At 49.6% G+C, this 14,175-nt stretch overlaps 1 protein-coding gene across 1 annotated transcript in view; it reads right to left on the bottom strand.

The window, feature by feature from the left end:
• Positions 1 to 2,997, bottom strand: part of N (neurogenic locus Notch protein) — a 75,387-nt gene extending 72,390 nt beyond the window's left edge. Inside the window, exon 1 of the mRNA XM_084588423.1 lies at positions 2,568 to 2,997. Within this exon, the coding sequence (XP_084444549.1) occupies positions 2,568 to 2,646 (79 nt within the window). The 5' untranslated portion in view covers positions 2,647 to 2,997. The remainder of the gene's footprint in view (positions 1 to 2,567) is intronic.
• Positions 2,998 to 14,175: the final 11,178 nt, after the last annotated feature.

The following is a 14,175-nucleotide window of genomic DNA, read 5'->3' as shown; positions in this document are numbered from 1 at the left end:
CCAAATTCCAGGATATGGGGGCGCCAAAATGCAGCAGCTGCGCTTCTTGCTTAGAAAACGCTAGTTCCTGGCCACACAGCGTACGATCACTCGTAGAATCATGCGTGCTGTCACAGACGCAGTTACCACTGTTTGTAATATATCGGCAACATAACATGGTGCATCCACAACACGGAGTGCTGTGAACAGTTGCCGCAACAATCCTTCGGTGGTAGAAAATTTTTTGATCAGTGGCGGTTGCATAATTTAGATCACGCCGACTTGCACAAAGATCCCTCCCCCGCGCAAAGGGAACTCGTTCACAGGATCCATTTTCTCCCCTCGCTCTGCAAACAAGGGAGAGAGCGCAAGGAATGATGCGCAAGCCGCTCGCCGACTGCATTCTCCTTCGAAAAGGAGGAGCGCTCCCGAATCTTCATGAACACCGAACCCCTGCCACCTTCCGAGATCACGCGAAGAGGGCAGTTGTCGAAAGGGCACAATGGAGCGTTGCTCTCACAGGCCGCTGAGTTAACCAATGAATAAAAATGAGGTAAACCATATGCTATTGTTGCTGCAAAAATATCACTGCGATTCCAACAGAGGGCGACTAGCTAGCTCTACGAGCTCAGCCTTTCTATGTGCGGAGGAAGCGCAGAAAACGCAGCCTGCGAACGAGCTTTTGTGGAGAGAAAAGAAAACTTTTGTAGGTCAGCTTTCCAGCAAAACTGAAAGCACAGAATATCAGCTGCAGATCCATTACAAAGGCATGCAGACAAAGTTGATATCTCGGCTGAGCGCGAAGCTAAATTAGTCTGCTGACAAACGCACGGATCGGAGATCTAACATCTGGCGCGAGTGCATGAGTGGGTTTCACTTCTACGCATATTTGTCCGCGTTTCAAATGAAACTTCATTATTCGTTAGTTCCCGTGTCTATCGCTTCTCCAAGACGTGGAAACCTCACTGTAGCATGCTCTACGCTAACCAGATCGCTGCACCCCCTGCCACTCCTCCTTGGATAACCCTGCAATGCATTTTAAACAGAGAAATGCTCTAGCGCAAACACCAACTCTTCGCCAGGATGACACATCACGCTAATCCTGACATGTGCACAATCACTAATACATCAATCACAAAAGACGTGAAATATCCACCTACGTCTAAAATACTCTTGTCTTGTCTATTGAGCAAGTTCCTGAAGGATTGTGGTCGGTTTTTGCATTGACATGAACTGCTATGATGTTTTTTTTTTTCTTTTTACACTGTGAACGCCTAGCAGCAAGTATAAAAAGTCAAGGTTGGGGAAAAGGCCTTAGTCTCCTGACGCGACGAAATCCGGCGGTCGGGAAGGAACGTCTTTTGTCAACGAATCACTGGGCCCACTTACGCAGCTAGGCCTAGTGACTGCAACCACGAAGTGTCATAGTGAAAGCGCGACGCCTTCCAGATAAACAGTTTCCTGCGCGACCTGATGATCGCCATCAAGCGTCATCAGCCATTTTGCGCCGGCACTTAGCCTCTCGCGAAGTGGCACTGTGAGCTCATTTTCAGCGCGCCTCCGAACAATGTCCCGCGCTGCTTAGACCGCGACGGAGCAGACGACGCCTAGGCCTAATCACCTCAGTGGCGACCCTCGTGGGTCTGATTCGGAAGGTGCGGACAAAAATAAACACGACCACAAGGAAGAGTCGGAAAGCGGCGGCGTCAGCGGTTAGCGCTGCGTGCACATTGTTCCTTTTCCCTTTCGATGAACTCGGCGTAACCGCGGGATAGAAAGAACGCTGCGGCTTCCGCGGAGCGATGCACCGCTCGCCTCGCCAAATGCTTTGTGGAGCGGGCTCGGGAGGAATATGGTGCTGCCGCATACGCTTGTCAAATGTCTTCATGTTGCACGTACCCTTGGCGATAGGCGTAATCTTTCAAGTAGTGAGCCGTATCTGGAGAGCCAGGCGGGGGAAGGAAAGTGGGGGAGAGAAGAAGGATCTCAACGCCGCTGATCTTGGCGTGCGCGCGGAATATATGGACCTACAGCAGTGCCTCTCCAGAACGGCGACGGGGCGGACGCTGAGCGACACTTCAATGTGTTCACTGTTGTGCCGCGTTGCTACACCCAGTGAAATCGAGGCTTAAAAAAAAAAAAAAAAAAAAAAAAACAGCGAGAAACTCGTACCCTCCAAGTTGGCAAGCTTTGTTCGGCCACCTGAAGAGGCCGCAGCATTCTTCAGATACTCTTTGGGAAAGCGTCCACCACTGCACTTACGAAGCTCGCCCGCAGAATTGTGAAAACAGCGGCAAAATGACACCTGGAGCGTGCGCGCGGTATCGTGCTATTTGGCAGCTCTTGCGGCCATTTCCGACCACCAGGTAGTGAGAAATGACCACAATTCAGCCCGAAAGCGTCGTCGAAGCTGATAATGCCAGTATTACGGCAAAACGGGCACAACAGGAGAGAGAGCCACTCAGGACCTGCTTCAGCAGAGCTTTGTTAGGCGCCGAGTGGCTCTCAGCACAGGGGAAGCAGCGCCGTCGTGACGCTGCTCGCAGGCGAGCATCGCAACAGGCTGCTGGAAAACAGCGGCTGCTCACCTTGCACCGTGAGTGGTATCGTAGCTGCAACCAGTGCGAGCCACAGGCCGATGGCCACCCCGGTTTTCCGAGGCTTCATTGTTGGTAGCGTCCGTGTGTCAATTAATCCAGATCGCTCTTGCGTCGCTTGCTGTCACCGCCAGCGGCCTGTCATTGTCTCCCGCGTGCTCGCTGCCACAGTAATCCAGCAGCACGTAATCCAGAGCGCGCCGGCACGCATCAAAGCAAAACTCTGATGACTCGCGCACAGTCTCAGCGGTCCCCACAGGCCACCTTCCGCTCACTCAAGAAAACATCGTCCGCGAGCACTCCGACGCGTCCACATTCATGCCGCCTCTCAGCACCGTGAACACTGCACTGAAAGGGGACGCGGACCTGTTCGTAGACCCCTCGGAAAACTATTCCCCTCGCCCGTCTCTCTTCTGCTCCGCGCCCCGTCCGCGCCCAGGCAAACGTCCCATGCGCGGAACCACCTCCGCAAGAGGGTTTTTGAACTCCTCCCTTTGTGCTCCAAACTTTACATTCTGCCTCTTCATTACTTCAAATTACAAAGATGAGAGCGAATTTTGTTTCCGGGAAACTTTCGTGCTCGCTTTGCTCACTTTTCAAGCGAAAATTAACTTTTAGAAGCGTGAAAATCGCGCACTACTTTCTTGAGCGCACACTGCGCTGAGCGAACGTGCGAGTGGTTGTCACGTGACTTCGCGGAGGAATGTTGTCTGCCAGGTGGTTCTCTCGCACTCTATTCCTCCTTGCCACCATTTCTCGTACTGCCGCTCTGTGGCTCGGTGCTGCCGCGCGCTTTGTGACGAGACGAGGAGGTTGTAGCGAGAGCGACCTCCTCTTCCTTCCACTGCGGGCGCGCTCTCTCGCTGCGGGGTTTTGCTTTTGGCCCTCCCTCCCATTCTGCGCGCCCCGTCTTTACTTCTCAGCGCTCGAAGGCCTTTTCTCCGACTCCACGAAGCCTCCTCCGGTTCTTTGATTATGCTTTTGACGCTCTTGTCCGGACGGGGATTGACTTCCTTTTGCTGCTTTTTTTTTCTTCTTCTTTTTAAGAGTCCGCGAAGGGAGCGGACTCGCGTCCCCGCGTTGTCATTAGCGAAGAGCAGTCTTTCTATAATCGACGGAGCGTCTCAAAGCCGCCTTTCCCGAAGTCCTCAGAGAACGTAGGCTGCAGAGTTGTAGCTGTGTGCCTTGAGGGTTATCTGCTCCGACGGTTGCGTGTCTCCAGGCGCCCGCGCGCATTCCCTGCAAGCCTTCGCTGCCCACTCATTATACTTGGCATTACTTTTGCATGTTGTCTTCCCTTATGTTTACTCACGCTCTCTTCATTGTCCCTGTTCTAGGCGCTTTGCTTCTTGATTAATTTTTTTGTTTTTCTGTCAGGCTTTGATCTTTATGCATTTAGCTCAGACCAGGGCTAGCACAGTTGACGGCACCTTTCATGGGCTACCTGGTCTTAACAGATGCACCGCACATAAAGGTCGCATAGGTTTCGGGACGATTTTCAAAGTGCAAGTAAGATACACATTTATCGCTGTACAGGTAACGCGCAGCAGCACGGGCCCCGTCTTTGGGCGCCGCACAGGCTAGCTTCCGCGGTGTACGCGGGAACCAGATACCGATTAGCAAAATTTGAAAACAACCAGGCTTTCCCCGCTCTTTCTGTACACCTAAAATGTCGGCAGCTATGCTAAAATTGAGTAATTGTTTGTAAGTTCTGCTTGCATTTCGACTAACTGGACATTGATGCAACATCACTGAACTAGGCGGAGCCGCTTCTTTCTACGAACACGCATGTTTTATTTTATTTTTTGGTGTTGCGCAATTGAACCAAATTTCTATCGGTTCGTCTTCGCAAGCAATTGGACTTTTTTTTTTTTTTTTTTTTTGCTTTCGTGACTTTCTCGACGGCGTCTTCTGGCGTCACGAGGACAGGCCTTTTCAAATTTAATTCATTAAAACACTGCTAAAACTTCGCTCGGAAAAGCAGACAGTTATCAACATGCACCACATGAATACGCTGCCCTGACAGCCTGAAATATCGCTCATTAAATGCCGTTTCCCGTGACCGCCGTTGATCCCTCACCTCTGACACCTGTTTGTCTTCTTTATAAAAGAGAGCGATGATTTTGTCCTTGAGTGCGATGAAGTGCTGAATAACATTCCCACGCCCCAGCCACTCAGAATTAGCACGGCGGGTATGTGTGTTCTCCACTTCCTCCAGGTAGTAATGGCGCTTTCAGGCGTCCAAGCCAGACCTTGCATCAGTGCGACAATCGGTCGAGGTTATAACCTTCGTTACGCATTCCGGCGAATGCTTCCACGGGAGCGGTGCGTAGTGGTCTATAGCTTGATTCCTGCCTCTGCAGAGCGCGTTTGATGCAAGACAACGGCTTCGTTCGTACTGAGAAGCGGCCTATAACCACTGAGACACAGTGGAGGGGAGAATGTGCATTAATATTGTTATGCGGTAGAATACTCGCTGCTTTTCTGGAGGTGAGCAAAGTACAGCGATGCAAATTTTTTAAAGACAAAACGAAAGCTAACGAAAAAAAAATGAAATCAGCAGTTTTTTTTTTTTCTATCATTATTCAATAGCTCAATATCCCCTTGTATGGGCCATCAGTACGGGGCCATCACTTAGTGTGAACACGTGACCGCGCTCTTCAAAGTGCGTCCAACTAGGTCGCCCAATGAAGCTAATTGGCAGACCCATGCGAAGCACCACCTACAGGACCCTCAATGTGGGTTCCACGATTGATTCGAAATGTGACCGTATTGGACGCAGCGGCGCTTCGAAGAGAGCGACCACCTCACTGCGTGTTCACCCTGTATGGACAACCCTGTACACGAGAGATGGACATGACAGTTACTGATTGATTGATTGATTGATTGATTGGTTCTTCTTTATTGAATGGGAAGGCTCATGGCCATGGATGGGTTAAAGGGGAGTAGACAGAATCTTCATTGTTTAGGTCGTCCCTCAAATCATATTGCTTTGACCAGGCCACTAAGGGAGCCATACTTGGCAAATATCATCTGTGTGCTAGCATCAGTTTCTAGAAGGGAACGGTATAGTTCAGGCGGCAGGGCTTGATCTCGGAGCGTCCAGTAGAAAAAGCAGGGCAATCCCAGAGTAGATGAGATATGCCGTCGCGCGTTAGAGTCGTACAGTGGGGGCATGTAATCATTTCCTCTGTAAACTGACGCCAGCAGGCCATAATACGTGGCGTGTAAGCAGCATGGGCGATGAGCTTATTCCAAAAGACTTCTTGATTTCGGGTGAGGTGGATTTTTCGCGTAAAAGGTGGGTCTGGTGTGGCCACCTGCATGCGATGCTGACTGAGGCTACGAAGACTGGTCCGAGTATAGTGCATAAGGGCAAGAGAAGGGCTGTGTTGCCCGCCCAAGGTCGAGCAAGGATGAAGAAAGGGGGGTAGGGAAGTAAATGTGGACATCCCACCTGCCAAAGCAGCCGCGGCTTGTGCCGCCGCATTGCCCCCTGATTCGTCCGAATGACAGTTACAGAAATATGGTTTTTATTGCGTTGTTAAAGAGGATGGAGTGAATATGATGCACGGCGCCCTGTGGTAGATCATTCCAGTCTCGAGATGTGATGGCAAGAAGACCGGTAATGAGTGGTACATATAGTTCTTGCGATGGGGGCCTTTGTATTCTGACGGCTTTGTGATGTACGTCTGATTGAACTGGAATTAAGCGATGAGCTGGGGACATGGTTGATGCTCCTAAAGATTAATGATAAAGCATATAAAAGAGGCACAATCGAACAATTTTGCTTCGTCTTTCATGGTTAGATTTTGCATAGCCGAAATACAGAAGAAAAAAAAAAAAGAGTCGCAGGCTCCATTGGTTGTCTCGCGGTACAATTCTAAACAATTCTTCAACGTAAAAGCTATCGAAACGCTCCGGAAATCACGCACAAATGTGCTTTACGTTCAGACCGTTTGGGTCATTCGTGGCATGCATACGCTCTTTCTGCCCAATGTTTGCTCGGCACTTGCGCGGAAAAGTTCGCGGTCGCGCTATGTGTAGGAGCGCGCACTGAGCAGATGTTGCGCCCGAAATGCTTATCCTGCGCACAGACAAGGAGGTCCCTGGCGCACAAACAGACCCCGGAGGAGGAGGAGGAGGAGGAGGAGGAGGAGGAGGAGGAGGAGGAGGAGGAGGAGGAGGAGGAGGAGGAGAACAAAAGGCGCACATCGCGGGGCACCCGTGCCAGTCACCTTCTCTTCGTTTTTCTTTTCTTCGAAAGCTGTTTCAACTATTTCTGGCCAGTCGTGGCGCCGATAAGTGGCAACACCCCCGGACTTATCCAGTTTACGCGTCCTCCGTGTCTGTTCCTCTACTGTCTCAGCTGAGCCAATAATGAACTCCTCGGTTATACGTCCTGTCGCGAAAGAAGTTCAGTCCAGTCCTATTGCTCCTGCACGAGAGGACAATGCATAAGATGTGGGTCCTTGTACAAAGATCAAAACATATCTTGATAAGCAATAATTTAACAAAATGGCCAAATAAATTATGTACACACGAAGGTGGGCACGTACAGCCCCTGCCAAATGTCTTCAGGCCACTGAGTTCATTTGTAGGGGAATGAATCTCTCTCTCTAATGCTCCACGTACTGGTTAATTCAAAGCACACGTCAAGCAGGAAGCTCTAATTTCTACCGCGATAAAAGACACCTCCCCTCAATCCAAGGCCTCTTGGTCTTTATGGTGTCATTACGGTGACATTGAACGGTTCAAATGAAATCCATTTGGCTTAAAGATTTTGATCAAGACTGTACGGTAAGCTGTGATGTGACAGGGAAGGCCGTTCCCGTCTGCTACGGCTCGCGAGAAGGAAGTGAAGGTTAACGCACGTAGGCGTACATGTGAAAAATACGTATTTCTGCTATCTCGTACGAGATAACACGTCTGGTTGTGTGTGGTTTGCTCGGTTCTAGCTCATCGAATTATACTCATTACTCGCATCTCCCCACTCCGCCTTCCCTTTCGGTTCCTCAGAAACGGGGGTCGCGAACGAACTTTGGAAAGCAACGTGTCAGTGCCCGCAGTTTACCTTTCGACATCTTGGAATTGGACCTTTTCCCGAGTATCGCCCTGCGAATGGCAGCACGCCTTTTTGTCGGCCATTGATCGCGGTGAAAATGGTGGACAAGTTTGCCATTAGTATTGTGCCGCGGACTCTGCTCGTACCCCGGCATGAATGCATCAGACGGGCCTTGCTGGCATTGTCTTCGCTATGTTCCTTATGCTGTGTGGGAGGACACAGGACATTGGGGGGATAGGGGAACAGCGGAGCGTCAATGTGCACGTCCAAAATGCAAGCCGCACCCCTCTCCCTTTCAGAACAGCATTTTGCGCATGCGCACAAGCTCGCGCGCCGTTATTCCCCTATCCAACTAAATAATTGAGTTGTCTTACGTGCTGTCCAGATTACAACGCGGAGATATGTGTCTTGCTCGCTCCCCTAAATAGAGAGAGGGGGCGGGGAAGGCGGCTCTACACGGTTGTATTGAAGACGTTCATCCGAGTGGCAACCAACCATGAAGGACGGAGACTTCTCGCCTTCCAACGTTCGAGTATTTGATCTGGATTCGAAATGGTGACAGCAGCATAGCGATACACATTTTCCAGGTCAAGTTAATTCCTCTAATTAATTTGTGCAATCAAGGACGCGACGATCTGCGGGACAATATTTAGGTGAAATGTTCTTCTATGTCGTGCGTGGTCCTCGCTCCTCGCACGCACCGACCTAAGAAAGGTGGTCTGGTTTGCCGACACCTGTCAGGCTGGGGTTAAGCGGATTACGTACAGCGCTGACAACGTTCAACACGGCAGGGTTGTCTACAGATGGTTCACGCCTATCTCTTCTGGCTGAAAGAAGCCAACATTGCTCTTAGCTACTGCCCCAAAGTGAGCTCACCCGCTACTGTAAAGAAACATTATCAGAAAATATGGGCTGAGGCTCCGCAGATGACCATGTTGTACATGTCAAGTGTTTCCATGTGATATAGGCTGGTAGTATATAGCTACTGGTAATAAATCTAGTCTGGAAACAGCCAACGTTAATTTTGCAATAGAGAAAATGTATATGGAGTTGATTTTAAACAGAGAAACGAAAACTTTGTTCCACCTTTCCTGTAAAATGAACAATTAAAAGGCTCGAAAAACCCAGCTACGGTTAGTAATGCGTGCACATTTTTCAGAAGAAAAAAAAGTATAAATAATTCGATCAGAGAGATGGCGAAATACCGTTAAAAAATCGCCTTATTTGAATGCGTGAGGGGTGGCCCATGAGCGTATTTAGCCCATAGATACTTGTGTGGAATAACTTGGAAGGATTGGCTTCCTTGGTAGAAGTGGAAACGGAACAGGTTGGCATATAGTCGCGGTGACGTGAGCAGACGAATTATTCGTGGGTGATAAAACCTGAAAAATATGTCAGGTGCGCTATATTATTCTTTTTTTTTTTTTAATTTGCTGTATTTAGGGTTGGGAGATGAAACGCGCTAAATTGTCGAGATGTCATCATTGTAGCGATAGAGGTAGCGCGAGTCGAACTGCCCGATGGGTTCCAGGGTCGTGATTATATTAGTTTGTAAAAAAAGCCAGAACCAGGTGCTAGCATATCCTTGTTTAAGGCGAGTAGAGAGCGATTGAGCAGATATGGATCCCAGCAGCAAACTGTGGTGCGCAAAGTCTAAAACAAAATCCGCAGATTGGGCGAGGTTACTGTATAGCATGTTGAGACCAATATATGTTAATCAGTCGCTAAGCTATATCGTCCCAATTTTTACGCGAAAAGGTGATTTTGAAAGGAGATATATCGATAGATATTTAAAGGGGTCATGACAGCTAACATTTGAGCGCAAACTGATTACTGCATTTCATTCCACACACGTTCAATTATAAATCCTCGAAATTTGAGCTCATTCGGTGCAGTATATAGTTTTAAAATAAATCTTTATTATCAATCTCGAAAGCAGCTTTCTGGTCTGGCAACTATTGACAGCTAACGTCACAGCGAGATATCCCCATGCCGTCTGCTATTCGCGGTGTCGGCTGTCCTCATGCATGCACGCCGTGAATGGTGGTCGCTGAGAGTTTTTTTTTTTTTTTCAGCAAAAATATTCTCTTCGCATATTCTCTGTTTTCTTTGAGAAGCCTTCACTATAACACGTAACCTTAGTGATCCTCGGACTTGTTTTGGGCTTCGTCTAGAGATTGTCGAGGAGACCGAGATCGATGAGCTTATGCTGTATTATTTAAGCATACAATCAGAAGCATATTATTCTTACGCTATGAGAGCCTGAGAGCGCTTCCACAAAGGGGGGAAGGGTTAGCGTTGTGTTTTTGATTGCGTAGCTATTGCCCGTTGCTCCTGTTGTGACCGTGCATGGTCCGCGCTTGCGCACTATTGTTCGCTTGTGGGCATGGTATTGATATGTGCTGTTGGTGCAAGGGCTCTAAGTGAGCCTGTTCCCATGAATCTTTTTGTGTGAGCATGCTTTGCGTTGTCGTGACCCTACAACTGCCAAGTTGGCCCTGTCAAGGGAACGTCAAGAAAAATACAAAGAAACGTCGCCCTGTGAGAAATAGCCGGAAGTGCTTTTGTTCAACTCGCCGTCGAGAGGCGCTATTGTCAAGTGAGGAATGCCTATTGTCCAAATGAGACGATCGGTGTGACACGTCCGCTGACGTACAGGAGAAGAAAGGAGCATGAGGATTACGGCCATTAGGATTTCCCGTGAATGCAGGAAAGAGTTGCAATTGCCGGAAAGGGACAATGCTGGGAGCAGTATTCGTGGCGCGCACGTACACTGGGTTTCTGAGAAGGAAATGCACTTGCCGGAGCCAACATCGCGGATCTTTGCAGAAGAATCGAAGTATACCTCCTCGCCGTTCCCAAGCTCTACCCGCCAACAAGTTACCACGCCCGACGAAACAATACTGGACCAGTCAGTGCATCAGACCATCAGTGCAGTGATGTGATCGATTGGTTGCCGATATCTGAGTGGTGTGCCCTGGAACTGATTGGTCAGCATCTTCAGAGAGGGGCTGGACATAAGGGATTTAAGGACGTTGCAGAGCACGAAATGAGGCTCTGAGCCCTGGGTAAACGGCTCATCCAGACGCTTCTCGCTATGAACTCTTAACGCTTGCCATTTTGCTGATATACCCTTTCTTTCATGTAAATAAGTTTTCTCAAAGTGCCATTAAACCTGCTTGTATATATTTTACCAACTTCGAAGATTCAATCCTTCATCAACCCGGAGTCTGCACGCTACCAAGTGAAGGCCGGGTCGACTTAGTCCCAGCATCACGACACTCCTTCGTTTCAAAAACTAAGAGGAAATCCCAAACAAGCACACATCGACGCGAGAGCACACCTTGCGACAAGAGGAGCAGACATAACTTTTAGATGAAGCGGTACACCTCTTGACTTGCTGTTATATGCGCGTGTTAGTCAAACTTAATTATTTTCGGCTGGTAAAACATATTTGCAAAGATATATGTTCAGTCGGGCCATGGCCAGGGCACGAAAGCATGCACTACCGCCGCCGTTTCAGTCCCGTCATCACAAAATCCGATGCGATTCGAATGCGCTTCATTGCCCGCACCGAACAACAGCCTCCCATCGCCGCCTTCTCCGTCGCCGCGCGTGCGACTGCGACCGACTCCCGAGCCTATCGTACCTTGCGTTTTTCTAGTGCTTGTGCAGCAAGTGACTCGTGACTGCTTCAAAGGAAATGTAGTATACCATTTAGTGTGCGAGCCCTGAACTCCCGCAGGAATTCTCCGATTCGCGGATTACGACCGCGCCCACAGCGTGTTTGTTTACATATAGTTTTTGCAATGACTGGATGTATGCTGCTCGTTCGCACGGCATAAAATGCAAGCTGAGCTAGCAATACCAAAACTATCCGCTTCTTTTCGCACCAGTTACACGTTTATTCGTTCACAAACTACAACTGCGCTGCAAGAAGCGCCGTGGATGCTACGTCCCCTGCCTGCGCCGGGTATAGGAAGCTTGTATGAAGCGATGCATGCTGGGTAATCCGCCATGATGATGTCGCTGGAAGCAGACGGCGGGCAGCGCAGCCAGGCTGAATTGAGCAAGTCGTTTTAGACGGTCCAGCGAGTAAATAAGCGGCTTTTCGTGCGCTGCTCTTACATGCGTGCAATTGTCGGCAGATTCCAGGAGGACGTATACGCGTCGACGCTGTGCCCGAAAAATCGGGCGCGCTATGAAGAAATACAGAGCTGTGCGACGGGGACCTGTTTAAGCTGCGCGAGAACGAATAACTGCATCTATATGCGTCTGGACCTGGCCGCCAGTCGACATCGCCGACGTTCATGATTTCTAGTTCTGGCAAGTAGCTTGATACTTGCCTGGATTGGCGTCGATCTCACGTGTGTTGGCCCGTACGAGCCATTCGCGTCGGCGTCGCTAGAGGAATCCCTCCTGCCTTCTCGCCCTCGTGCAGACGTATTTTCTGAATCGTGAAGAACCCGCAGTAGGCCTATCCGATCGCGCCAGCATCGTCTGCGCACACTACGCGACCATGTATTGACGAGGCTGTGTGGCAGTGCCGTGCTGCGTCGTCTGCTGCCAACGACAATATCATGGCGGATTACCCAGCATGCATCGCTTCATGCTGCCGGCTGCGTCCGCACGACAGGGTCACAGCGACGCTTCCTGCTCACTGTCCACGCGCTTTGTGACGTAAACAGTCGTGGATTTGGGGTCACTCCTGCTAGAACTACACTCGATGGCCACATGCAACTGCTAAAGCTACCTGAATGCGCACCTTCGTAATCGCCGAAACTCTAGACCCGAACCCCGCGTACTCGCGCTAGGCCTACTCGTCGCGGAAAGGGCCGGCAGTTCGGCGCCGACTAACATTTCTGGCAAGGTCATTGCTGATGGGAAGGGGGGGGGGGGGGGGGGGGGGCATACAAAGTGTAGCTGCTTGTTTTCCTTTTTCTAACTACAGATAAGCGCAGCTGCTCAGGCAACTCATCGGGTGTCAAATTCTCGCTCGGCCTCCAATGCGACCAAAACAGATCGAGCGACCCTCCGCTGATCAGTTCCGTCGGCGTCGCGGAGCCCGAAAACCTGGTGATAGGCGACCGTTGGTCGTGCTGGCGTCGTCGCCGGTGTAATGCAGTAATGCGACAGATTAGTGCGTCGATAAGCTAAGGAACCTAACGACCTAACTGTGCAGGCCACTGACTGTGACCGTGCATTATGCTGAAGAAAACATGCCTTACTCTATATCGCTTTCGTGCGGTAACATCCTAAATCAAGCACTTGTGCATGAGGGACGACCACTGCGTCAATCGTCCACAAAAGAAAAAGAGACGTGTCCTTTCATATTGCAGCCTGCATTGCAGACGACGCACCGCCGCGTATTCTCTTCTGACGTCACACGAGCATTTTAAAATGGCGGTCGCTCTCGGTGGGAGGAGCTTCCCGATTCCGATTTATATCGCGTTCTTTTTTTTTTTTTTGTAATATGCACCATGCGCTAGACACTAAATCTTTGCGAGTCGAATCACAGACCTATATATTATTCACAGAAGTATACAGCGGCAATATATCGAACGAGCCTGTCATTGCCGCTTTAAGTACTAAGATGCACTACGTCAGTTATAAAGAAAGGGAAAATATCTATATCGAGGTCCGACCTCCAGAAGGAAGAAGAGAAACGAAGAGTAAATGCGAAAACGATTAGCAATGTAATAAGAATCCTTGGATGCATTTTAGGACCGGTAAGTGCAAGCGTTGACATTTAGTGTATAGTAAGCAACTACTATAAGCTTTGTACAACATTTTGTTTTATGTAAAGAATTAAAAAACGCCCCATAAAAATGTTTACCTTGTAATTCTACTCCTGTGCAGTGCAGTGCACTACAATACCGTGCAGTACAGTAGAGTGCACTGCAGTGAAATGTGGGAGCCTGATGCCTGGAAGCAGCAGGTGGGCTACGAGAGACGCCGTTGAGGAAGGGCTTTGTATTAATTTCGACCACCTGCAAGTGCTCTTTAAATATTTATACGTGCACCGACATCGCACAGTGCATGCGTATTTTTACATTTCTTCTCCGTCAAAATGCGTCCGTTGTGGCCGGAATTCAATCCCGAGACATTGGGCTCAGCATCCGAACGCTATCCCTTGGACGGCGCTGCAGGTTGGACCAGCAAAAGGAGAAAATGCGCCCCGAACCTCAGCGCTAAAGCCGCGTAAAATCGGAGCAAATCACGAATCCGGTCAAAGCCTGCGTCAAACGAGGTCCCAGCTGCCTATCGCCCCGCTATCGCGCAGAGTTCACACCGAGTGCGATCGCCTCGGTCTGTTGTTTGAGCTTGGTGAAATAACCTTGGCTTCGCTGGCAGCAAATATTTCAAGGGACATTCTCGACCTTAGGTCAGCGGCTGTGCGCGAAATCGGCTCTGCCTTTCATGGCCACGGGAATTTTTTACTAACAAATGCTTGCACGTTTGCAGTTCCGTGCTCCTTGAGAGTTTTAGCATGATGCGGTTCGCTACGCGTTTCCGCGAGACGCTATCTGCACA

The sequence above is a fragment of the Amblyomma maculatum genome, chromosome 1, assembly GCF_055883805.1.
Source record: "Amblyomma maculatum isolate TAMU_Amacu chromosome 1, ASM5588380v1, whole genome shotgun sequence".
Lineage (NCBI taxonomy): Eukaryota > Metazoa > Arthropoda > Arachnida > Ixodida > Ixodidae > Amblyomma > Amblyomma maculatum.
The sequence above is the reverse complement of the archived record's forward strand: the minus strand, read 5'-3'. Positions and strand labels throughout refer to the sequence as shown.